The sequence below is a fragment of the Myiozetetes cayanensis genome, unplaced genomic scaffold, assembly GCF_022539395.1.
Source record: "Myiozetetes cayanensis isolate MyiCay16 unplaced genomic scaffold, myiCay2020 scf2-11, whole genome shotgun sequence".
NCBI classification, from domain to species: domain Eukaryota; kingdom Metazoa; phylum Chordata; class Aves; order Passeriformes; family Tyrannidae; genus Myiozetetes; species Myiozetetes cayanensis.
Window position 1 is genome coordinate 665,007 of NW_026087411.1, and position 26,053 is coordinate 691,059.

General features: G+C 56.0%; 2 protein-coding genes across 2 annotated transcripts; one reads left to right on the forward strand and one right to left on the reverse strand.

Annotated features, from left to right (window-relative positions):
- The first annotated feature begins 18,626 nt into the window (after nt 1–18,626).
- Nucleotides 18,627–21,712, forward strand: SSTR4 (somatostatin receptor 4). Its single transcript, XM_050314930.1, has 3 exons — nt 18,627–18,776; nt 18,936–19,083; nt 19,651–21,712. Exon 3 carries the CDS (start codon nt 19,679–19,681, stop codon nt 20,918–20,920), a length of 1,242 nt encoding a protein of 413 aa, XP_050170887.1. The 5' UTR covers nt 18,627–18,776; nt 18,936–19,083; nt 19,651–19,678; the 3' UTR covers nt 20,921–21,712.
- On the reverse strand, nt 21,686–25,739 carry THBD (thrombomodulin). Its single transcript, XM_050314928.1, has one exon. The coding sequence runs from the start codon at nt 25,722–25,724 to the stop codon at nt 24,036–24,038; it is 1,689 nt and encodes a 562-aa protein (XP_050170885.1). The 5' UTR covers nt 25,725–25,739; the 3' UTR covers nt 21,686–24,035.
- Between the last annotated feature and the right edge of the window lie 314 nt (nt 25,740–26,053).

The window sequence follows — 26,053 nt, forward strand, 5'->3', positions numbered from 1 at the left end:
CACCCTACCCCAGGGGCACCCGCCCCAGTGACTCCCATCACTAGAACTACAGGTCGCTGCCACCTGCAATGATATTTTAATCCCGTGCCACTCTTTTCCAAGGAAAACATTCGATTTCAACTTGTCCTTTGGGATCCAGGAAAGCTTTGAGTGCAGGATTGGTTTAACTTGCCAAACAAGTGTTCACTCGGTTCAGAAATCCTTTGTTTCTGCTAAAAAAATAACCTTGGTGATTAAAGGTCCCACCTCAGGGTGAGGACAGGCCTTTGGCACCTGCTCTTGGCTTCTGGGCTGCTAAATCCGGTGCCTTTAGCTGCTAAATCCAATGGCTTTGGGCAACTAAATCCCGTGGGTTTGGGCTACTAAATCCAGTGCCTTGGGCTGCTAAATCCTGAGTTTTGGGGCCTCTAAATCCAGTGCTTCTGGGCTGCTAAATCCAGTGCATTTCCAAGGGAGAACTGTTCTGCAGAGGGATGGAAAAGCTCCATGATGGAGGTGGCTCCAGCTCTCTCCAAACATTTCTCCCCCCCTCCCTCTGATCTCCTTTTTTTTTTTTTCCCCTCAGAGGAAACACTGCCCAAATCAACACATACCCCAGGAATGGTTTTACACGGGTCGGACGGCACTTTCTGCTGGAAAAACTTCCAATCAGCTGCATTCCCAAGCTGGGCTTATTTTTCAGAGTTTTCTGAGTGCGTTTTGTTTTGGTGCCAGAGTAAAGAGCTGGAGGTACAGGCTCCAGCCCAACCTGTACCACCAGCATCCTCACTGGATTTTGGGGACGAGAGGCCTCTGACCTACATTCCCAGCCCGGGAAGGAGCCGGGTTATCCCTCAGAATCCCACACAGGGCACCCTGGTTCTCCTCCCTCCCTGGGGACACCCCACTGAACATCCCAGGCGGTGGGAAAACCCCCCCTCTCCCCCAAAAAGCAGCCTCCGGGTGTTTTGCAGCCTCCAAATCCCCTGCTCCGGAGGGTGGAACAACCTTAACCAGAGCTTTTTAAAGCTCTCCCACCTTTGCCTCCTCTCTTCCTCCGGGAAGGTGTCCCGGCGGCGGCAGAACAAGACGGCTACAGACGGCTGCTGGAAGCCGGCGGCGCGGAATACACTGGGAGGCCTTTTTTTCCTTGGAAAATATTTCCTCGCCGCAGGCTGCGGTGACAGCAAACATTCCTGCCGGGGCTGGCGTGGGGAGGCATCACCCTGCGGGATGGCTGGGGCGCCCGGGGCGGCTCCTGCTGCCTCCCGGCCCTTCCCTCCGCAGGGTGCGATCCCGCTGCCTCTCCCAGGGGAGCAGGGCCCGAGCGCACAAAGGCTTTTTATGCTTGGAGGACCGGGGGTTGTTTTTCCAAAGGGGAGAAGGGAGCAGCTGCCCCAGACCCCCGGGAGTATCCAGGGGAGCCCTCGCCACTCCGGTGCCCTCGGCTCGCCGGGAAAAAGGGAGGATTGTTAAAAACAACACACGGGATCCGGAGCTGTCGGGGAGCAAAAGCAGCGCGGGGAAGTCGGGGCTGCGGTTGTAAATCAACAGAGCTGCTGCTATTTCCATCCGCTTGGGAGCAGGGACAGGGCCCCCCCCCCCTCATCCCAGGTGTGTGCCCAGGGGATTTTGGGAGCTGCTGCGAGGAACACACGTGGGTTGGTTCCTCCTGTGGGCCTCCCTGGGCAATTCCAGCCCCACAGAGGCAAAGCCACGGGGCAGGACCTCACAGCTGGTCCCCGAGGGCACCTGAGCAACCCCAAGGTCTTCAGTTTTATTTTTTTCATGGATCAGAGAATCCCAGAATGGTTTGGGTGGGAAGGGGCCCTAAAGTCCACACAGTTCCGCCCTAGGGGAACTTCCACTATCCCAGGTTGCTCCAAACCCCATCCAACCTGGCCTTGGACACTTCCAGGGGTGGGGCAGCCCCAGCTTCTCTGGGCAACCTGTGCCAGGGCCTCCCCACCCTCCCAGGGAAGGATTTCTTCATAATATCCAATCTAAATCTACTTTCCTTCAGCTTAAAGCCATTCCCTGCGATCCTGTCACTCCATGCCCTTGTCAAAAGTCCCAAATTATTATGGTTTGGAAAGGAGATATCCCAAACCCCTGGGAGCTGTGCTGATACCCCTCCAAGGGGCTCAGCTGGATTGCAGCAGGAACTACGGGTGTCCCTGCTCTTCCCCAGCAAGGAAGACTCATTCCCTGGGGCCATGCAATGATCCAGTCCCACCCAGCCACAATCCAGCTGGGAAGCAGCGAGGGCACCACTTATCTGCAGGAGCAGCCTCCCTGTCTCCATCCCTAACCCTTTCCAGCCCCATTTTCCAGCTGATTCAATCTCTGCAGAGGAGACAGCGCTTCCTGAGGTCTCCCATCAGAGTTAAATCCACTCTGGAGAGGACACAGGACCACTACACACCTCATCAGCCGAGGCTCCGCTTGGGAGCACGTGGGGGCTGCTCCTTATCTCCGGAGATACCAGCTGAGGATGTGCTGGGTGTGTCCTCATCCACCAGGATTTACCCGATGGGAGTACCCGGATTGTGGTTTATGTGTTGGGGTTTATACCTGGGGTTTATCCCAGCTTTCACTGGAAGGGTATCCCAGCTTTCCCTGTCAGCATCCCAGCTCCCGTGGTGAGGGTACAGGGATGTTCCAACATCCCAACTTTCACTGCAACACACAACTTTCACTCCCCCTCCTTTCCCCCTCCACTTCCATCACAAAAGACCCCCTGACAGGATAACTCTCCCAATCCACAGAGGCCATCCTGCCTCTGGCCAAAGCATCCCTGCCCCCTGAGGCATCCCTGTATCCCAGACCCCCACTCCACACCTCGCCACTGCAAAATAAGGCTTTTCCCAGCCAGCTGCTCTCATGAGGGGGGGTGACCCCCTCACTGCCCTCCATCCCGGTCCGAATCCCTCCTCCCATTAACACCTCATCAGCTCCCGGGGTTCCCGGCAAACACGGCCCCCCCAGCCGAGGAAATACCCCGGGCCTTGTGATGCAGGGCCCCCGGAGCGGGAGGAGGATGAGGATGAGGATGCTTCCTGGCGCTGGATGCGCAGCTGCCTCCAGCCCCGGCACCTCGGTGGGCAAACAGCACCTGGGAGGGCAGGGAGGCCAGGATGTGGATTCAGGAAGCGTCCCTGCATCCCGCTGCTCCCGAGCCCCCGCGCATAGAGATGCTAATGGGCTCCCCATTATCCCGGGCTCCCGCTGCAGAAGGGGATGCTCCCCCTGCTCCCACTGTGCCGTGGGATTAGGAGCAGCGCGGGGGGCTCGGCTGGCACCCACCCGCCGGCCTTGGGAAGGAAGGAGGGAGGGGGACACACAGGATTTATTCCCCGGCGGCAGCCGCAGCCATGAACGACGCCGTGAAAAACTGCCGCGGCCGGCACCTCCTTTGTTGGGAACGCTGCAAGGAGCATCCGGAGGCTGCGGCGGAGATAAAGCAGCGTGTCAGCTCCGCCGAGGTCAGGGCTGGGAACCGCGGGTGCGGATCCCTCCCTGCCCGCTCGGCAAACAGGGAGCAGGACGAGGTTGGGGTGGAAACATCAGCTGGGGCACTGGGAAAAGGGAAAGGAGCCCACAACCCATCCCGCTGCTGCTGGTTCCATCCCACAAGGGTTAAAGCCCCCCCTCATCCCTTCAAGCCCCTGTGACTTGCCCAAGCCACCTTCTGGGCCTCCTGGAATATCCTGAGTCAGAAGGGATCCACAAGAATCATCCAGTCCAGCTCCTGGCCCTGCATCCCAAGAATCCCACCACGTGCCTGAGAGCATTGTCCAAACATTTCTTGACAGGGTTTGCCTATGGAAAACCTTTTTTCCTGGCTTTGGTGACCCAAAGAGGTGATGTTTTGGTAGAGAAAGGTGTGTGCAAGACCGTGTCCATGGGCAGGGAGAAGTGACACTTCCCTATGGAATTTTATAGCTCCTCCTCTCATAGTGGGGACCTCAGTGGGCCAGAGCCTGTCCTACATGGAAAAGCAATCCTTTTGGAAAGGGGAATCACCCTCAAAGCAAACCTCAGGCCAGCTGGGGTGGGATGCTCAGAATCCCTCCCTACAGAGGGATCCTGCCCGGAGCTCCCCGTTCGGGGCATCATTCCCTAGGGATGTGGTTATTCCCACTAGTGCTCCCTGTAAAGGTGGAGAGCAGAGCTCTCTGCACTAACACAGACTGGCCCACAATCAGAACTTATCAAACAGGAGAGGTGGAAGCTCCAAAGGGGAAAATAAACAAATCTGGAAGCAAATTGCTGGAGCAATCCCTGGTTATCTCCCAGTCTCCGGTGCCTCCGATAGCATCACTCTGGCAGTGGAAGCTCTGAGTGATGTAATCAGGGACAACCCCAAACCCTGGGCAGATAAGGCCTTTCCTTGTTCCCTCAAACAGCTGGAATCAGCTCTGCCTGATTCTCCATGCTGGAATTTCAACAGAGGCTGCTCCCAGGGCTGCCTTGTGCCAGGAGTGGGTGCTTATTTGGGGAAGGGTCGATTTGAGGAACTCAGTGCCACAGCCAGAGGCTGCATCCCATGGGATGGCAGGGATGGGAGCGCTGTTGGCATCAGTGCTATCTCCTCCCTCCTCTCAGCATTGGGGTGTGTAAATCCAGGTGCTGCCCTCACCAGGGAGCTCCTCCCTGCAGCTTGGGACAGCAGGACAAGGCCTGTCCCACAGGCACCCCCAGCTCTTCCCGCTGCCAAACCGTCCCATCCTATTCCCTGCTCCTTCTGCAGCACTTCCAGCACAGGAAGAGCAGCTCTGCCTCCGGGTTTGGAAGATCTGTACCCACATTGCATCCACCCCAGAGTCCTTTGGGCTTCCTAGTGCTGAGCAGATCCCAGACACCTTCTCGACCTGGGCCTTTCCAGAGGGGCACAGCATCATTTTCCATAGGCTGTCCAGGTTTCAGCATAATGCTTAGAACACCCAAAAATATTCCCCAGGCTTGGTGCAGCTGCAGAATCCAATGTTTCTGTGAACGGACCGTGTTTTCCCCAAGCTGCAAGGAGAGCCATGGAATCCCGGAATTGTTAGGGCTGGAAAAGCCCTCTGAGGCAATGGAGTCCAACTGTGTCCCAGCACTGCCAAGGCCACCACTAAACTGCATCCCCAAGTGCCACATCCACAGGGCTTTTAAATCCCTCCAGGAACGGGGTGCCATGACTGCCCCGGGCAGCCCATTCCAGGATTTGCTGACCCCTTCCCAAAGAAATTTTTCCTAATAACTCTGGAAAGGCATGGCTGTGCCACATCCTCCCCACTCCGAGACGTGGCCACATGCTCAACACTCACCCCCCTGTCCCCAGCATTGCCACCCAAGGATTTGCCCCAGCGAGACCCTCCCCAGCCTCCCCGTGATCCCAAAATTCGGCAGCCACGCGTGAGGCCTTGGCGGGAAGAGCTCCCGGCAGCCTTGTTTGACTGAAATAATTTTATTTGAATACACTTCGCTATTTCAACACTTTTAAGGTGCAGGGGGTTATTTAAGATGGATTCAGTTTTAATCAGTTTAATGGGATTTTCTGTTTTTAGATGGAAGCGCCTCCAAATTGTCTGATTAACTTTTCAGAATCAATACGCTTAACGGCAAAGCACACAATTATCCCGGCAAATGAGCTCCGGCGGGGCTCCTGCAGGGAGCATCGCCCAGCTCCGGCTCGGGAGGTGCCGACCTGCCCCTGTTTCCCTTCCCCAACTCCCGTTCCCTGAGGAAAAGGGGCAGCACAGCGGCAGCTCTGCCCTCGGCTCTCCGTTCCCCAGGGAAGCACACAGCCAGTGGGATACCAAAAGGAGACCCAGACCCCTGGAAAAGCTGGGTTGGGATTGCTGGTGCCCCAGGCTGTCCAGTTTGATCCCAACTCCTGGTCAAACCCCTTCAGGCACAGCTGTGGGAGCACACCCATGCCAGCATCCCTCCCCACGGCGGGGGGCACAGCCCGCTTCCAGCTCCCAGCTCCCGGTTTATTCCCGCATGTTCCAATATCCCCCCCTCGCTTTTGTCAAGTTGCATAATTTTTTTGAACTTCCATACTTGAAAAATTCTTTTGGAAATGTCAGGGTGACGGGCGGATTAAACATGAGCCAGAGCAAACAGGAATGACATTATTTTAATTCTTTCGGTGCCAGGTCATTTTCTCCGTAATAACACGGCTCAGATCCCGGGCTCCTGCCCCTTGCATCATCCTTCCCCTTCCCTGCTCCCTTGTTTTTATTTGTTCATCCCACAGATAACAGCAAAGAGGAGGAGAAGAGACTTTCCTTCCTTTGGAAGAGATTTTCTCCCCATAGCCCACTGGGACTTCACAGGGTGTGGGCAGACTCAAACTCCCCTGAAATACCAAGGGTTTTTTTAGGATCGGGGTGATTTTGTTTTTAGGGGAGCATTCCCTAATTTACACACCACTTGCTGCATTATTATAATAACCTGTGCTAGCAGTTCCTGGCACATTCCCAGCTGTGGAGCATCCTGTTGGAGTGCATGTGAAGGAAGTGATGTCTGGAGAAGTCAGGGCCATTAGCAGAGCCAGGATGACCCAATCCTTAAAATCCTGCCCTTCCCATTGGGCTACACTGCTCGTGGAACTGCCCAGCAAAATATCCACCTGGATAACCGGAACTGTGGCTGCTGCCAGGATATTCCTGGCTTTGCTTTCGGGGTTTGCCCCTCTCCTCTCCCCACCAGCCGGGCTCCAACTCCCTAAACCAGCAGAAAATCCCCCTTTTCCTGGCAGGGTTTGCTCTCTGCTGGATCAACGAGCTGAACCAGCTCACTGAGAGTGTTGGAGCGGGAGCAGCACTCAGAGGATGCCGCAGGGATGGGATGCATCCTGCACATTCCCTCTTGGCCACCAGGATCGGGAGGTTTGTGGCTTGGAGGCACCACATCACAGGGAAAACCCGGGCGAAAAAAGCTATTTTGGGAATTGCCTTCCTTCCCGACCCCCTGGCAGAGGCTGCTGCACAGGGACAGCAGGAGGAAGGAGCCCCTGGACCGCAGCATCCTCCCTTGGAGATGCCGAATGCCACGTGAAAAGCTGGATATGGAAGAGGAGGGCCCTTCCCGCGCCTCCCTGAGCAGCACAGGGATGCTGAGGGGGGAATGGGAGAGCCGGGACCATCAGGCACGACCGCAGCTGTTTGCCTGGGCAAACAGCAGCTCTTTCTGCTCTCCCAGCTGCCAGATCCCGGCTCCAGGCAGGAAAAAACATTTCCTCAGGTAGGGCTCTAGCGATGGAAGCAGGGAGTTATTTTTCCTCCAGCTGTTCATACAGCAAGGGGAGCCCGCAGATCCAACGTGCAGCTCCGCTGCTGCCATGGATTTAAGCACATTCCCAGGCTCAGGAGCTTCCAGAGGGATCCCAGTGGGATGATTTCCCCTGGGAAAGCCAGGGGGATGCTGCCTCCAGCCCGGTTTGCACCAGTGGAAACAAAACATATGTTTCTTCCCCCTCTGGCCGGTGTAGAGGCAGAGCCGAGCTGGGAGAGCCAGGTTTAAGGGAAAATCCCTCCTGGAAAACTTGGGAAAAAAACCTGTGGCCACCTTGAAAGGAAACAATTCGGGATGGTACTCCTGGCACTGGGGGGCTAAACCTGAGGGCAATAAACACGGAAAAGAAATACATTTTATATCTTTCCCAGCGTTTTGCTGAGCAAACAGGAGCTGTTTGCGAATGGTTTGGAGGTGCCAGTGGCCTCCCTGCTCCAGTGCCAGGCTCTGGGAAGCACAGGGAGGGTTTCCTCACCCGGGAAAAATGGGATGTGCAGCTGGGAAAAAGCACAGCAGCCTTTCCCTGCCTCGGTGGCGATCTGGGATGTGGGTGGATGGAATAGGGGAGAATCCATCTGCCTGAGCAGGAAAAGAAATAAATACAGGGATTAAACTGAGGAGCAGCTTCCCAGCAAGGCGTGTCCCAGGACATCCAGGTGTCACAGCCCGTCCCTGTGGTCACTGTCCCACCTTGGGCCGTGGAGCTGCTTCCCGGCTCCCTGGTTTCCTCCCACCGGAGCAGGGATTGGGCAGAGCTGCTCCAGGTTTGCTATTTCTGGGCTCTGTTCATGCCCAGTCGGGTTCCAGCGGTGCCCTGCCATAAAAATTCCCTGTGCCTCTGTCCTGGCAGCCAGGAAACCTCGAGGAGGCCATAGGAAACGGCAAAGCCTCAGGATGCAGCGCTCCAAAATAAGGTGCAGTTAATTAATATGGTGTGAAGGAGCGGGGAGTGATGTCATGCCGGGTTTAGGGAGGGTAAATGCATCCCTCTGTCCTGGCTTCATCCCGCTCTTCCCAGAAATGCCCTGGAGGAAAGGCACCAGGACGAGCTGCGGCCACAGAAGGAGAGCGCAGGAGCTCAGGGGAAAACCGGGGATATTGAGGGAATATTAATATTAATTTGGAATGTTAATTGGAAACATTAATTTGGAATGTTAAGGGAATTTGGGACATTACACGAAGCTGTCGTTGCCTTTCACTCTCACCTATTCCCAGTTCTTCCTTCCCCCTTCCTATCAGTTTTGGGATAGGCAGCTCCCATCGAGGAGAACACCCCACTCCCTGTACACCAGCATTTGGCCCGAATCCCGATGGAACTGGAGCTCCCCAGCATTCCTTTGGCCACTGTATTTCTGCACAGCTTGGCTGTACGTTGGGAATCCAAGCTCAGCCACTGCCGTTTAATCCAGCAGGATTTAGACAAATTCCACCGTGCTGTTTAAATATTAATTAGGATTTCTCACCCTGCACGTCCTCTCCAACAGCTCCCAGTCCTCCAAACCTGGGATGCGTTTTTCCAGCAGGTTTATGGCAAAGGGGCAGGGGCCAGGGGGGAATTGCCAGGGGCCTTCGCTGCTGGGGTCAGACTGGAGCAGGATGGATAATTCACCGAATTCCTCCCCTCTCCATCCTCAGCTCTCCAGGTTAAAAAGTTGGTCTGGTTTGGGGTGATGTGGATTCAGGGGGTCCTTCCTATTGCTGGAGTTGGGATAAATCCAGCTTTTTGCATCTTCCTTTAAGTTTAAAACACCTGTGAGAATCGGCCCTGCAAATCCTCAGGATTCAAGGGACAGGAGGGGCCCTTCCTGCTGCCTCTGCCCCTTCCCTGTTTCCTGAGGGGAATGTTCTGCAAGCTCCACGCCAATAAATCCACGATTTGGGCACACAGAGGGAATTGGGAACAACCCCCTTCACTTTGGTGAGTGCAAATGAAACCCCAGCTTAGGGACAGGCTGAACTCCACATCCTGAACCGTGGGGTTTGGGAAGGGAAAGATGGGATCCAGGCAGGGCAACCCACTTCCCAGAGCCTCCCGCAGCCCCTGCCACGTGTCCCGGCCCCGCGGGGAGGACGTGAGAGGCATCGGGATGGAGCAGCTGGATCCGGAGCCGGCTCCCAGACGTGTCCTGTGTACCTTGGCCACGGCTCCAGCCCCCGCCGGCAGCCGGATCCGCGCCTCGTCCCCAAACCTGCCCCACGCGGGGTACTGCAGGTCTGGGGACACCCCACGGCCGTCCCCCATCCCGAGGCGGCAGCTCCCCCATGCCGAGGCTGCCGTGGAGGTGGGAATGCTCGGAGGAGCAGGAGGTGGGAATGCTCGGAGGAGCGGACACAGGGGGGCATTGAGCGGGGCTGTGAAACGCAGCAGTGTCTGCCAGAGCCCAGGAGCTGCCGGGACAGCGGCCAGGCCAGGAATAAGGAAGGCCACTGTGATTCCCAGACCGGGTAAACACACCCCTGCCCGGCCCAGCTCCCCACCCCGCCATCGGCGAGGGGGGACAGCACAGCCCTGACCTCCGGCTCCCCTTCCCGCAGGGATAACGCCGCCTCCTCACCCACCGGGCAGATTCACAGGGAATCCAGGGATTCTGGGGATAAAACAGCGGGAAAACACCCCGAGGAGCAGGCAGCTCCATCCAGCGGATCCGTGCAGAGAACAAATGGAAGCAAGGGCCAAAATACCATCAGCCTTCCAGGCTGCCCTCATTTTTTGTGGATATTCACTTTGTAACTGCACAAAGTGAATAAACCCATTTTTTTTACCTTATTATTCATCCAGGGTTGGACACGCTGAGGATTCTCCTGAAACATTTTCCCCATATTTTTATATATATATATATTTTATAAATTATATATTTGTAAACTACACTGAGTTTTTTGTAATTACCTTTATTTTCCAAAAAACAGTCACATTCCTGAAAGCTGCTTTTCCCCATGGGGTAACAGAAACCCCAAAGTTAAGAGGGGGGGGAAAAAAGCTTGGGAACTTTAAAATTACTTGTTTTTCTGGAAAACAAGGTGGCAGCGACCGAGTGGAAGATGCCAATAACCTGTTCCTAATCCGAGATGCAGTTTTCCCACATGTCCCAAAAACATGGCATTTTAGGAAGGGAAAAAGAAGTTTTAAAATGGGTCAGTACCATCTTGTCTGGAATTGTGGAAAGATCCTATTCCCACTCCTCTTAAATGATCGATTTTCTTTATTGGGAACGAATTGGGGATTTTAATCAGTGTTAAAGCCTAAAGCAGAAGAATAAAATAACACCTCTAAGCGCCCCAGATCCCGGGATTTGGCGGCTCCCAGGCAGAGTAGGCAGGAGAGGGCAGCAGATATCCACGTTTCGGGATCTCTTCAGGAAACTCGGGCAGGAAAAGCGGGGATGGAGGGGGGGCAGCAGGCAGGGATTTTTGGGAACAGCCTCGCACAGCGCCCACGGCGCAGAGAAGGTTGGAATTAGGGAACTTGAAGATTCCGTCCAACCCTAACGATTCTGGGATTGTGTGAAATTCAGCGATTCCTGCTTCCCGCTGTCCCCAGGAGCTGTCCCAAGGCTCGGGGAAGATCCAAGGTGTTGAGAAGCCCCGTCCAAAATCCAAAAGGATTGCACTGGGGGGGCTTACCTGGAAAAGGGGCTTGGCATCACCTCACTTTGCCAACTAAAGCACCAGCCCTTTCTCCAGCTCCTTGTCCCCTCCACTTCCAGCTGCTTTTCCCTCCCTCCAGCTGCTCCATTCCAGCCTTTAATGTGACAACCAGGGGGAGCAGCAGCTTCGCTCAGTCTCTCCTCTCGCTCCGTTATCCATGTGGCTCCTCTCAGCACCTTCCTCGTTTGGCTCGGCCGCGAACGCAGCGGGATTTGGAGAGAAAAGACAGGATCGCGGCGGGACGGGCGGGGAATGGCCTTGGGGAGCCTGCATCCCCATCCCAACCCTAAAAACATCTTCGCCCTGCATGAAACGCACCGGCATCAAAGCAGTGCCCTGGGGAGGTGATGTTTATCCCACAAGGGGGGTGGAAAAGCAGCTCTGGGAGACTCCCAGCTCTTCCAAGGCCACGGAACAGTGGAGCAGAAAAAGCAGAGGGGTGTCATTGCAACAGCACCGGGAGGATGAGATGCAGAAGGAACGCAAATCAAAGGCAAATCCATCATCCTGGTGGGAAACAAGCGGCCTGGAGGCAGCAGGAGAAGGGATTTTTCCAAGGTCATCCCGGATTCCTCGGCAGCAGAGCAGAGCCCCAGGGTACTCAGAGCTCTTGGGAGAAACCCCCTGGGAAAACAGCACAGGGCAAAGCACTTCCCCAGCACTTATCCCATCCCCAGCCCCCAGGGAAGGGCCTCTGGAACCCTTTAAATCCAGGAAAATTCTTCCTGAGGAGCACCCACTGATGTGTTTATTAATCCCCATCTGTTCCCACAGCATCCATGGGCTTCCCTCCTCTTTTCCCACCTGTGCCAGCAACTTGGCTGTGAATTCTGAATCCAGCCATTTTGGGGAAGGAGGACAGGACAGGAGTGGGGGTTCTCTAGGCAGGGATGAGGGGGAAAAGAGGAAAATTAACTCTATTCCAGCCAAAGCCAAGCTAAGGAGAGCTAAGCCTGCCCCTTGGGCACAGGGAAAACCTTATCCCACCTAAAACCAGGGACTGTTTCCTTGGAAGTGGATGACTTAGAGTCTGCCTAAAAACAGATTTTAAACCCCCCAAAACTGCTGATCCAGACATCCACAGCTTCCCTGGGATGTACAGCATCCCGGAAAGCATTGAGCCAATCCCACTTTTCCCTTGGCATCAGAGCAGGCTCTAAAGGTTGGGATCTGGGTGCAGCAGGTAAGCACCTGAGGAGAATCCAAAGATTAAGCTTTAGGAGTTAAACTCAATGATCCTTGTGGGTCATAGAATATCAGGATACTACTCAGGATATCCTAAAATCCTATGGATGTTCACAGGGAGTGGGAGGAAAGCAGAAGCTTACAGAGCACCCTAAAATGGGAACAGGTTTTGTTCTCCTAAGCAAATCCTGATCCTAATAATAGGATTGTCATGTTGTGATAGGTCAAGAAAGCAACCCCAGACCCCTGATTCCTTGGGATAAGGAAGCAGAGCCCCGGGAATGGCGCTGGCAGTGGGGCTGAGGCGACGTGTGGGCCCTGGGATGTTTTCCTGCCGAGGAACCTCCCCTGCCTGCCAGGAATTGCTCTGATTCAGCTGAAATTGTTCAGGCTGTTTGATAAGTGGAGTTTTTTGGGAGGGAGGGATCCGGCCCCTCCTGTCCCTGCAGCCAGAGGAAGGTGCTTCGCCCTATTCAGCAAATCCAGCCTGTTTTCTTTTTTTTTAATCCAGGCATTGAACCCTGGGGTTGTTTTCTTTCCAGCTCAGCTGGAACGTTGTCAGAAATCTGAAATGCAAGTGGGTTTTTTTTTTTTTTTTTTTTGTATTCTGGACACAGCTCATCTCGCTTTTTCAAACCCTCCTTTCACAAATGTGGCTGGTCTTGGAGGGGGAAAACAATTTTGCAGCCTCTGGAGAGTTCCACGGGGGGTGGGAGGCCGGGGGTCCCCGTGGCCCCTCTGGCTCCAGTGGAGATGGACAGACAGGGAAGGACACGTTCCCTTCATTCCTCTGAGCTGGAGGGAGGTAAAAATGAACTCAAACCCTGCGTCCAAAGGAGGGTTTGGGGATGAGGTCACACGAATCACCAGGGCTCATTTATTCCTTTGTAATCCTGAGCCAGCTCAGATGGAAAGGAGGAAACTGGATCCACGGGTGAGGAAAACAAGAGAAGGGTGAGGACATGGGCATGAGAGGGAGGGATCCAGGGAACACTGTGCAAATGGTTTATTCCCTTAAAAACGTGGCTGTTCCCAGTGGGAAATGATCCATGAAGTTTGGGTTCTGGTACTACTCGGGGTATAAGGAATATCTGATGGCTCCTGCTGGGAGATGCTGCTCCGTGGGGAGGAGCAGAGGCTTCCCAGGATTGGGAATCTGCTTCCTGAAGACAGATATATTAAATATATATTAATATATTCTATACTGACGTATTATATTAAATCTAATTTAACATAAAACAGAATGAAGATATTTACTATAAAGAGAATGTGAATTTAATATTAATTTTAGTATGAACAGAAAATTATTTAATATAAAATGGAATAAATTTTATTTTTCTTGTCTTTCCCACTCGTTCTTCCTACCAGCTGCTCCCTTTCCAGCACAAAGCAGGGAATAAAGCGGCTCCCATTGGATGGGCCCAGAGAACTGAGTATCCCAGGAATCCCCACTCCGCTGCCCTTCCCTCAGTTCGGGAAGATGCTGGAAGGGAAGGAGGAGAGGCACGGGCAGGAGTTTGGCTCCAGCTCTCTGTACAAATTAATCACAGACCAGCTGCAGGGAGGCACAACTTTGGGGTAATTTATTTTGGTTTAACGACTTAATGACTTGCAGCTGGAAGGGAGACCAGGGAAAGGCAGAAACATCATTCAGTGAACACTCAAGCCCATGGATCTCAGTGCTGATGCCCCCCATGCCATGAAAAATCCCACCTGGACACGGCCATTGTGCCGGAGCAGGCCTGGTTTGGGTGGGAAGGCATCTCCAAGACCACCCAGTTCCAGCCCTGCCATCCAAGCTGTCCTTGAGCACTTCCAGCCGTGGGGCATCCACAGTTTCTCCTAAACTGGTTCCTAAAATAATAATGGCTGGGATGCAGGCAGCAGGATGGATGCCAGCAGTGGCTCACCCCTTCTCCACCCACAACAGGGTGGGAACCTCGTCCAAAAAAACTGGGATAGGTCCTCTGGACCAGCCCACCTTCACCCCCAGCCCCGCTCATTGTTTCCCTGAAGGTTCCCAGTCCTGGAATTTCCTTTAGAGGGGCAAAACAATATCAGGAAAATCGGTTTGTCTCTTTTTCTCTCCTTTTTTTTTTTTTCTTTTCCCCCCACAGCTAAAAAGCTGACAGAGGCCTCCCTGCTCGGCATGGAATAACATCCTCTGCCATCCAGGCCCCTCGTGGCCCTCGGCTCATCCCCAGCACTGACAACCCAAATCCCCCTTTCACACTCAGGATAAGCCTCAACGTGTGTCCCTGTCCCTATTTCCTGAGATAATCTGGAAGAAAAAAAAGGAAAGATCCTTTGTGGCCGCAGAGGAGCATCCCATCCCATCCCATCTCATCCCATCCCACCCCATCCGGCAGCTTCCCAACGGGAAGGGTGGGGGTGACATCCTCCAGGGCGAGGGGCAGTGGCCACAACTCTCCCGCTGCTGAGCCAGCAAAAAACACACCCAGAAAGTTCATGCAGCCCCCCCGGGCCTGGCTTTTCCCTGCTCCACGGATCCAGGTGCCGCAGGCACGCCGGGATATGCTGGAGTGTGGTGGGGAACTGTCCCATCTCCCGTGGGGAAGGGGGGAATGAGTCCCTGCAGCTTCTCCTCAGGAATTCAGCAGGTTTTGGGGCCCACGGTGACAGCTCCTTCCCTGGGATGCAGGTGTGAGTCCCCACAGGATCTCTGGGAAGGGCTGAGGGCCCGTGGATCTGGCTTCGCCCCTGCCTGGGGGTGGTGAGGACGTGGCTCCCAAGAGGCGTGGGGTGTTCCCGGCGCGGGGCCAGCGCTCCGAGCCCTCTCCAAAGGTGTGGTGTTCCAGCTGATCCCTGCTTCCCGAGGCAAAGGAGCCCTGTGTGCTGCCAGGAAATCCCAGCCCTGCCGAGAGCGGCCTCCCTTCCACGGAGCCCATTGTCACTTGTGGAAAACATTAACGGTTTGAGTGCTGAGGGAGAGCCAGGCGTGCCCCCAGATGTCAGAGGGGTCCCTGCCCGTGGATGCTAAAGGTCCCTTCCAACCCCAATTATCCTGGGATTTTCTACGATTCTGTGTCCAAACCCAGCCTAATGCCAGGTGCATCCTCCCCTCTGCGCTCTCCAGGACCTGGGAATCAGGGGATCAGCAGTGACAAGGGGATTCCCAGCTGTCCAGCCATTTTTTGGGATGCCTCTCCCTGGGGTGAGCGTTGAGAGTTTTTTGGGAAAAATCTAATAATATCCCTGGAAATGGCACGTTCCAGATGCCTGGATGGGGATGAAGCCTCTTCCCTGGGGGATGCTCCTGCTGCCAGATTTGGAAATCAGGGAAAAACCTGGGGTTTGGGATGCTGCCCTTAGCCTTGAGCTCCCAGGGAATCTCATCCCCAGGGATGTTCCAGAGGAGCCTTGTGGAACTCCACAGCTATATTTGAATTTCACTGCTTTCTCCTCATCTGCTGCCAGCTCTTTCTGGAAGTAAGAACTGAAGAAGATGGATATTTACCCGGAGGAAGGGTGGGATATGCCGTGGATGAATATTTACCCGGAGGAAGGGTGGGATACGCCCTGGAACTGGAAGCAGCAAACCCCTATAACATGATTTAACCATTTAAATGTCTCTTCCTTCTCGCTTCGCCTTTCATTTTGGAATTGAAATTGTGAAATTAATTGGATTTTTTTCAGTTAGACGGAAATGGATTTGGGATTCATCCGGAGCAGCAGATATTTAATATAGAGTGCATTTGTATAGACATTTAAAGTGCATTTTAATATCTACCCAATGAATTATAGCAACATAATCCTGTATCATGCACTAAATGCAGTGTCATAGAATTTAATGTATTAATAGAATGCTACATAATGTATGAAGTATTGTATTAAAATATTATTAAATGATTAATTAATAAAATAAAGAAAACTTAAAATATAAAAAAGGACATCATATATAATAATATAATATAATATACAATGTACAACATACTATGCAAATACATATTATATATTATTTATATACTATATGGTATATAACATATATACCATTTAATACATATTTAAAGTGGTTTAATATATAAGTAAATGTAGCAATGTAGTATTATATTACATATGTGGTGTTGTATAACTTAATATAGACCATATGATATATTTTATATCAGAAACTGTATAATATACAATATACAATATGTGATGCAAAATATAAATTAAGTATAAATTATATACTATAATATACTACTATAATAACACATAATATATGACATATATAACATTTATACATACATAATAAATAACATACAATATGATATATGTAATAATAAATGTATTATAATTAATTGTATGTAAAGATAAATAAAAATAAATATATATTAAAATATGTTCTATATTAAAATAAATACATAATGAATGCATATATCACAATAAATAATTAAATATATGTAACATATATTCAAAGGACATTTTGCCAACATTTTCCCCTTGGTATGTCTCATTCAAACAAGCAAAAAAAAAATCTCTTTTTTTAGGGAAAAGATTTAAAACTAAAAACAGCCCAAGAGGTGATAAAATACCCCTCCACAGTCTGTTCAGCCCAGCACTGCATTTCCCTGGATTTTCCATTTGAGCAGAGAAGAACACGACATTTTTAACTCTTCTGGCCGCATTCCAGGGTGGATTTTTCGGTTGGAGACAGGGAAAAACCAGCCAGTACCAGCTGGATTCTGCTGGAAAACCCAGTGTGACAGGATGAGCCTTGGGGTTGGAAATACTGGCAATATATGAAATATGTATGAAATACACATGACGTATATATGGCATATATATGAAATATATGACAGGTGGCTGTTAGGAGGAAATAAAATCCACATCCATGTGCCAACAATAAACCCGAGCAAAAAGCTTTGGATTTCACCTGGAAAAGCCAAATTTTTTTGAGGCTGGGAGGGGATTTAACCTATTTAAATAGCGTTTGATGCCATCTCGGAGTGGAGGTGTGGATATTTTAGAATTAGCCATCTGGAGAACTTCGCTGGAGGGGAAAATGGGAATTTGGCTTCTAAGGCAAACGGATGAAAATAGCTTGGTGACGAGGCTGTGATCCCGAATCTCTGCGTTCCTCCCTACAGCCAGGCTCGGGTGGCACCAACCACCCCAAAAGGTCCCCCTGCAGCCAGGGCTCTTCCCTGCCCAAAGCTTTTCCCTGGAAGTCTGGGGAGCACAGTGTGGGTCCAAGCCCTGCTGGCAGTGGAGGAGTTTCCTCCTTTACAGTAAGAGAGCATTTAGGAGTTTCCTGTTGCTCCCGGGGGGGCGGAGGGTCCCTGCAATCTGCAGGGTGGGTTCATTGTTTGGCTCCACGTTTTCCGGCCTCCGGCTGGAACAGGAACGCCCGGAGCTCCGTGGCCCTCCTGGGCCTCCGTGCCCACAGATTCCAGGGAGTTCTGTGTCCTTTATCCCCCATTCCAACAGCGCGGGGAGATGGGGGTGCTCCCGCTGCCACAGCTCCGGGAGCCAGCCCTCCTCCGTGTCCCGGATATTCCAGCAGGGATCTGTGCCAGCTGCACGATTAACTGTGCTCGGACATTTAAGCAGCGAGCAGAAAATGCACCTGCTTTCCCATGTGTGCCGAGCCCATTCCCAGGAATATCATGTATATGTTTGCCTATATTCCCACCCCAGCAATCAGGCCCCTTTCCACGCGCAGATGGGGTCATTCAGCCAGCTCCAGCTTCCCAAAAAATTCCAAGTGCCATGGCTTGGAGAGTGAAACAGTGACAACTGAGACCAAAGTCCTTTGTTCCATCCCTTGATGGCCCAGGCTGGGATAAGTCTGAGGAGGAGCAGCTGAAGGAGCTGGGAATGTTGGAGAAAAGGAGGCTCAGGGGGAACCTTCTCGCTCCCAAAAACTCCCTGACAGGAGGGTGGAACCAGGCCAGAGTCAGGCTCTGCTCCCAGGGAACAAGGGACAGCGTGGGGGGAAAGGCCTTAAGTTATGCCAGGGGAGGTTTAGGTTGGATATTGGGAAAAATCCTCCCCAGAAGGGATGTCCAGCCCTGGCACAGCTGCCCAGGGCAGTGGCAGAGTCCCCATTCCTGGAGGGATGTAAAAGCCTGTGGATGTGGCACCTGGGGGCATGGGTTGGTGTTGGGCTTGGCAGCACTGGATTAACATTGGACTTGATCTTAGCAAAAAAAAAAAGCGCAAATTCTGCCCATTTTTACTCATTGCACCACGAGTTTCAGTATAGGCTCAGATCTGGGATGACATTCCCGGTGCACTTGGGTTTGGGGCCAGGCTGGGTTGGTCCTCACCCATTCCCAGGATTCAGGGATGTGGTGCCATGGGATGCCCCTTCCCTGTCAAGGGAGTGGGACCCAGCAGGAAGGAGCCGGGGGTCCCTGCAGCGCTGGGAGGGGGCCGGGCTGGGCACAGGGAAGCCGGGAATGCGCGGGAAGGATGCGGGATGTGGGATGCGGAGCACGCGGGAGGTTGCCAAGGCAACCTCCCTCCTCCATCTCCTGCCTCCCCCGGGCGGGGTGACCCCGCGGGGACCCGCAGGCGATCCGAGGGCGGGGTGCGGGATGCGGGGGGGCCGGGCTGCAGCTCCCGCCCGCCGCAGCGCCGGGAATCGGCCGCGGGATCGGGAGGCTCCGCGCCGGCAGCGCCCGGGGGATGCTCCGGCTCCTCGCCGCAGGGCACCGCACCCCGGAGGGAGGAGGGTACGTCTGCTGCGCTATTTTCCATCGGAAATCCAGAGCCTGGATGGGAAACTTGCGTTCTGCTTCTCTTTAATGTGGAGCTGATGCCTGCGGCGTAGGGATGCGGGAGCGGGGGAAGAGCCCGCGTGCCCATCCCTGCTCTGCCTTTCGCTTTAAAAGGTCCGGATCCTCCTGGTCATCTGACTCAGGTCAAGCAAGACTTTCCGTTGCCAAGAGCCGGCGGATCCCACCGGAGCATCTCCCCTCGCCGGCTGCTGCCCCCCGGGAGGGAGGCGGGAGGATCCTGCAATCCCTGGAAGGCTGAGAGGTAAAATATTCCCAGCTCGGTTTCTCCTTCTCTTTCCTTTCCCCGCAAGGTTAATGGAATCCTGGAGGTTTGCAAGGGTCTGCTGAGGTGGATGGCGTTGATTCCCAGGCCATGCCGGCACAGATTCCCAGGCCATGCCGGCACAGATTCCAAGGCCATGCCGGCACAGATTCCCAGGCCATGCTGGCACTGGTTCCCAGGCCGTGGTGCCTGGTTTGCCACTGCCAGCTGGGGAGCCCCACAGATGGTTAATGCCCACCCCACCGCACAGCCCCTGAGATCCCAAACAGCTGGGATGCTCCAGCCGGGAGAGCCCACTGAGACCCCTAAAACACCCACAGAGCCCCCTGAGACCCCAAACAGGCGGGATGCTCAGACCTGGAGAGTGATGCCACTGCCCTGAGGAGCGAGGTGAAGGCGTCCAGGCAGGGCGGGGGGGGATCGATAGATGCAGCCAGGGGGCCATGGCCAGAGCTGCCTGATCCAAGGGGGATAGCAGGGGATTGGCTTGGATGTGCCATGCACTGTAGCTCTCACCCCTTCTCTCTGCCCATGCCCTGCCCGCAGGCTGGCCCCCCATGGATCACCTCCCGGCATGAGCACCGACGCCGAGCAGCTCCTGGCGGGGGCCCGGGCGGCCGCCGTGCCCCTCTGGACCGTATCCAGCTGGGCCGGCTCCGAGATGCCCCCCAACAGCAGCGCAGCGGCGGGAGAGGCCGGGCGGCGGCAGGGCCCAGCGGAGCAGGGAGGGACGGCGGGCGAGATCGCGGGCATGGTGGTGATCCAGTGCATCTACGCCCTGGTGTGCCTGCTGGGGCTGCTGGGCAACTCCCTGGTCATCTTCGTCATCCTGCGCTACGCCAAGATGAAGACGGCCACCAACATCTACCTGCTCAACCTGGCCATCGCCGACGAGCTCTTCATGCTCAGCATCCCCTTCGTGGCCACCTCGGCCGCGCTGCACCACTGGCCCTTCGGCCGGGCGCTGTGCCGCACCGTGCTGGGCGTGGACGGGCTCAACATGTTCACCAGCGTCTTCTGCCTGACGGTGCTCAGCCTGGACCGCTACATCGCCGTGGTGCACCCGCTGCGCGCGGCCACCTACCGCCGCCCCAGGGTGGCCAAGATGGTCAACGGCGGCGTGTGGCTCCTCTCCCTGCTCGTGGCCTCGCCCATCCCCGTCTTCGCCGGGACAGCGGCCACGCACGACGGCCAGGCCGTGGCCTGCAACCTGCTGTGGCCCAGCCCGGCCTGGTCGGCCGCTTTCGTGGTGTACACCACCCTGCTGGGGTTCCTGCTGCCCGTGTCGGCCATGGGGCTGTGCTACCTGCTCATCGTGGGCAAGATGCGGGCGGTGGCGCAGCGGGTGGGCTGGGAGCAGCGCCGGCGCTCCGAGGGCAAGCTCACGCGCCTGGTGCTCATGGTGGTGGCCGTGTTCGTGGTGTGCTGGATGCCCTTCTACGTGGTGCAGCTGGTCAACCTCCTGCTGCCCGGCCGCCTGGACGCCACGGTCAACAACGCCTCCCTCATCCTCAGCTACTCCAACAGCTGCGCCAACCCCATCCTGTACGGGTTCCTCTCCGAGAATTTCCGGCACTCCTTCCACGGCGTGCTGCGGCGCTGCCTGGACGCCAGCCTGTGCTGCTGCCACGCCGAGGACAGGGACGGCGACGAGGACGAGGAGGAGGAAGAGCCCCTCGACTACTGCGCCATCCCCCGGGGGGACGACAAGGGGAAGGGCTGCGTGTGTCCCCCCCTGCCCTGCCAGCAGGACCCCCTGCACCCCCAGCCCTGCTGCAAGCCCGGGCCCCTCCTCACAAAGACCACCACCTTCTAGGGGCCCCCACGCCGTGCCGGCCCCGGGGATGGAAGGGGATCCCGGAGGGAGAGGGGATGGATGCCGTGCCCGTCCCGCCGGCCCCACCCGTGCTGTGCAGTTCCCAAAATAAAAAGCCATAAGACTGGCCTGGGATACCGTGAATTCCATCGACCGAGTCATTATTGCCGCTCCCTTCGGCACCCAGGAGCCTTGGCTGGGATCAGGGATGGGGAGGATCCCCAAATGCCATTGGGGTTTATTAACCTGCCCCTCCAGATCAATAAAAAACACGGTCCTGTTCCTTCCCAAGACATGCCCTGAGAAACAGGGGAAAGTCCCCAAGCCCATCAGCCCCTCCACGTCTATAGCCGAGTGAGGTCCCACCAACAGTCACTCCCACTGCCCCTCAGACTCCCAGGATTTTAGCATGCATGGGACCAAACTGTATTTCATGTGCCAAATCTCGGGTAAACTTGAGAACCCCCAGGAACTCGAGGTGAGGAACAGCACAGGGGTGACACCGGCTGGGCAGCATCGAGGTCGCATTAAATGAGCCATTTCCAGCTTATTGGGTTTATTTGGGGTTTAACTTTGTCCTTTTAATTATTGTTCTTGTACATTATTTACGGTTCATTCCTTCTATTTTAATCCCACTGGGGAAATAACCGGTCGGGCACGTTTTCAGCCCTGAATGCTCTTGGGTTCTTTTTGGTGGTTCCGGGAGCTCGGTGAGGAAAACCAGTCATTTTTTGGGAAGGGGAGAAAGAACATTTCCTCAGCAGCTTTCTATAAACCAGACTGTAAAAGCTTTATTGGTCTCCACACAGGATCACTGCGTGACATCACGGAGGGTATAATTCCAATAAATAAATAAGTATTTACAAATGTGCTGGGGAGGGGGAAAGAAAACAGGGGGCAGGACCTTTGGAAGGAATTAAAGACATCTGCGTGTCTCAAACACTTTTTTCATAAGACAAACCACCACAGTGGGAATTTGAGAGAAGCACAGAAGGGGAGGAGCAGGGGTTTTGGGTGGCAGAACCTCTGACCCATGTAAGGCACCGGAGGGGCGACCATGACAAACTGACTTTGTTTAACAACAAGCTGAGTTTTAAGCCAGATGAGGGAAAAGGCCAGGAAGAAGCAGCTCCTGCAAGGTGGGATGATGCTTCTTATCATGCCAGCGTCCTCTCCTCCCAGGAGCTATCCCATAAACCAGAAGGTGCTCATCCCTTCTGACCGGGCATAGCTGGCTCAGGGTCAAACGTGGTCACGTCTTAGAAGGGGCCATAAACCACCAAAGACCCCCGAGGTGCCCCCAGACTCATTTCTGGGGCTCCCACCAGAGGGTTGTGTGTGATCCACAGTGCTGGATCAGGCAGGGGAGGTACCTGGGTGTTCCCACCTGAGCCTGAAGGTGTTTTAACCCTTGGAGCTTTGTGTTTTGGGGGCTTCCCCCACCCCTGACGGATCAAGGCTGTGACCATCACACATCAAAATTGCAACAGCAAGTGCCCTCACTGGAGCCACAGGTGGTATCTTTCCACTGTCTACTCTTATCCTTTCTTTTTCTTTCTTTCTTTCTTCTCTTTATATATTTTCTTAAGTGACTCCTTTATATTTTGATATTCTCCATTCCTATAGGTAGTGCAAACAGCTCCATCCCTCCTTTCCATTGCAGCCAAATTGTTCTGAAATAAACCTGCCACAGACTTAAATTTGCAATAAATCATTCACTCTAATTGTCTATTGACAAGACCCTCTGTTACCCGGCCCCAGGGGCAACAGCCTTTTAGGAAACCCACAGTTCACACCACTATTTTGATTTTCCTTGGAATTTGCAGCGTAGGTTCAGCATTCCAGGGGGGATGTTGCATGTCAGCGGGTTCAGAGTATGTGAGGGGGGAGTGGTGGGGGAACAGGACCCCCCAGCTCTGATCCCGGGCTCGCCAAACTTCCTGTGGGAAAGCAAACTGCTGCTCTGGGATGATATTTCACTGGCATAAAGCTGTCAGCACCCGCTCCGACATTCCCACCAGCAGCTGCCGGCTTCACCCCACCACGGCCGCCGCAGCAGGACCCCCATGGAACGACGGAGCTGGAAAAACACATCCTTTTCTAGATCTTCCCCCAGGCCATGGCTGGAAAATAAGCAGCAGGCAGGATCCTGCCCCGTGGGAATGTTCTGCTGTGAGTTCCAGCATGGATTAGACTCAGGCCCGGTCAAGGGAAAGCAGGAAAAATCCCTGTGGGCAGGAGGGATCGTAAGTGGGTCGGTAAAAATACCTTGAATCAGTTGAAATGCAGCGAGGGTGGGAAATCAGGGAAGGAATTGGGTGGGGAGCACGAGGCTCCGTGGCGCCACAAACCTTCCCTACCACGGAAAAACCAACCCCGGCAGCGTCGTGTCCCTGTTTAACCTCCACCCAACCCGCCCCACAGAGAGCCCCAAAACAACGTGAGGGAACGGGAATCGGGCATTTTAGCCCCCGCGGGTGACACTCAGCTGGGTCCACGCTACCACCAGTGATCTCAGCTGGGAAGTGCTCAGGGATGGGGTGGGGCGTGGGGGCACAGTGCAGACACGGGGGGCAGAGGGGTCAGATAAAGTGCTGCCCACAACACCTTTGCTCCTTCTTCAATCAACTATCAGTTTAAAACAAATTAACCCGACTCCGGACAAAGGCAGGAGCCTCCCAGTCCCGGAAAACCACCCTCTCCAGCCCGGCTCCAGGGGGAGGGTTTGGGGGCCAGGCGACCTTCCACAGTCCCCACCGAGTCACTCAGGCGGTGCACACCGTTCCAGATGGAGATGTCCCTCCTAGGTTTTTCCTTGGTGCTTCCCCGACCACTGGCTCGGGAAAAGGAAAGCTGAATGCCGGCTGCCGCCTGCGAAGGGAGCGGGAATGGAGCAGGAACGAACGGAGCAGGAACGGAGCAGCCTCCGTGCCTCCTGCCTTCCTGGCTCTCTGGCGCCAGCATTGCAAGAGCCGGGTAGAAAGCAGCGAGTATTTTTAGAAGTGAGTTGATCACAGCTTTTCCCAAATCATCATTAAAAAATTGCAGCAGGGGCGAGGTGTGTAAATATTACCCAGTTCGGTCCACCTCCCTCTCTCCGTCCTGCCTGGAGCCCCTACAGTTTCTGTGCGGGGCCGGCACAGCCCGAGGCCACCGGCTGGAGCCCCAGCTCCTTCTCGTGGGGACCCCCGCACTTGTAGTCCATGGTGGCGGGGGGCCGGCATCGCTTCTTTGCCAGGTGGTACCCCAGAGCCAGCAGGGCCAGGGCGGTCAGCACGGCGCCCACGGTGATGCCCACCAGGGCACCGGGGTGGAGCAGCTCCGCCTTCGGGGGGGTCCGGCTGGGCGCGGGCGTCCGCGGGACGGGCGCGTCGGGGGAGAGCGTCTGGGGTTCGAAATCGCCCGAGTACGGTCCCTCCGGTTCCTGCTCCGGGACCGGGACGCAGTCGATTTCTCTGACGAGCCGGTAGCCGGCGGGGCAGTGGCACTGGAAGCCGCCGGGGTGGTTGGTGCAGTTGTGCTCGCAGTAGTTCATGTCGCACTCGTCGATGTCCACGCAGAGCTCGTCGTCGTCCAGCACGAAGCCCTCGGGGCACTTGCAGTCCTGGCCGTACTGGTCGCACAGGGGCGGGCACTGGCTGTCGCTGCAGTGCGGCTGGCACCGGCTGGGGTCCCGCGGGTCCACGGCGTAGCCTTCGTAGCACCCGCAGAGGTACCCGCCGGGCACGTCCTCGCAGCTCTGCTCGCAGGGCGCCCGGTAGCAGTGGGACTCGCGCTGGCAGTGCCCGTCCACCATCCTGTAGCCGGGGTGGCAGCGGCACTCGAAGCCGCCCATGGTGTTGACGCAGAGCTGCTCGCACAGCCCGGGCTCGCTGGCGCAGTCGTCGTTGTCCTCGCAGGTGCTGCCGTCGGCGCCCAGGTGGTACCCGGCGTCGCACATGCACACGAAGGAGCTGCCGGACACCACGCAGTGCTGCTGGCAGGGCGCCCCCGCGCAGGGCGAGCGGCACCCGCGCCCGTCGGGAGCCAGCACGGAGCCGTCGGGGCAGGAGCAGCGCGGCCGGCCCGAGCCCTCGCTGCAGGTGCCCTCGCAGCCGCCGCCGCCCAGGCGGCACGGCCACGCTCCCGGGGCGGCGCGGCCCCAGCGCAGCCGCCCGCCCTCGCCGTCCTCGTCGCAGCGCAGCTCCAGCCCCAGGGCGGGCACCGAGGCCACGCTGCGCGGCGGCAGCGCCAGGAATTCCCCTCCGCGGGCGCCGAAGGGGGTGGCGTAGCTGACGGCGAGCCCCTCGGCGGGCGGCAGGAGGGGGCAGCTGCTGCCGTAGTTGTACTCGCAGAGGAAGCCGTCGGCGGGGTCCTCGCAGCGCCGCTCCTCCCAGAGCAGGTCCCGCGACACGGTCACGCAGCGCTCGCCGCAGCGCGGCCCCGACGGCGCCCAGTTGATGTAGTCCGTGCGGTTGTCCCGGGTGACCCAGCGGAAGCCGCGGAGCCGCAGGGAGGGCTCGGTGCAGCGCAGCGAGGGCGCCAGGCTGAGCCCCAGCCACAGGCGCCCGCCGCGGTTCTGCAGCAGCAGCGCGATCGCCTCCTCGGCCACGGTGGAGCGCACGGTCATGAGGTGCCCCCCGCCCCGCTCGCACTCCGCGCTCGCCGCCGAGAACGGGCGCGACCCCCAGAACACGGCGAAACACGCGTGCTGCAGGCACTGCGCGCCCGACGGGGCGAGCGGCCCCTGCTGCCCCGGCTCTCCCGGCTCGCCCAGCCCCATCCCGAGCAGCAGCAGCGGCAGCAGCAGCGGGAGCCGCCGCATGGCCGGCGGAGGGGGCGGCCGGCGCCGCCGCGGAGCTCTGGCATGGCCGAGCCCGCCGCCCGCCCCCTTTATAGCCGCCCGCCCGCCCGCCCCGTCGGGGGAAGGAAGCGCCTCCGGGGACGGGGAGTGATTGCGGTGGGTGAATCCCGGCCAGACGCGGCCCCCTCCCACCCGCCCACGCCGGCCCCGGGCCCCCTCCCGCATCCTCCCCACGGCTCCTCCCCGGCTGGTCCCGCCCGGGAGCAGCGGGAGGGGCGGGAGCCGAGCGGGGTATCCCGCGGGATGGACGGGGGCGCGCTCTGGGGAGCGGGCTGGCGCTGGGCACGACC

What these genes read in the sequence shown, in the direction of transcription:
- SSTR4 (XM_050314930.1), top strand. Translation starts at nt 19,679, where the DNA reads ATGAGCACCGACGCCGAGCAGCTCCTGGCGGGGGCCCGGGCGGCCGCC.
- THBD (XM_050314928.1), bottom strand. Translation starts at nt 25,724, where the DNA reads ATGCGGCGGCTCCCGCTGCTGCTGCCGCTGCTGCTGCTCGGGATGGGG.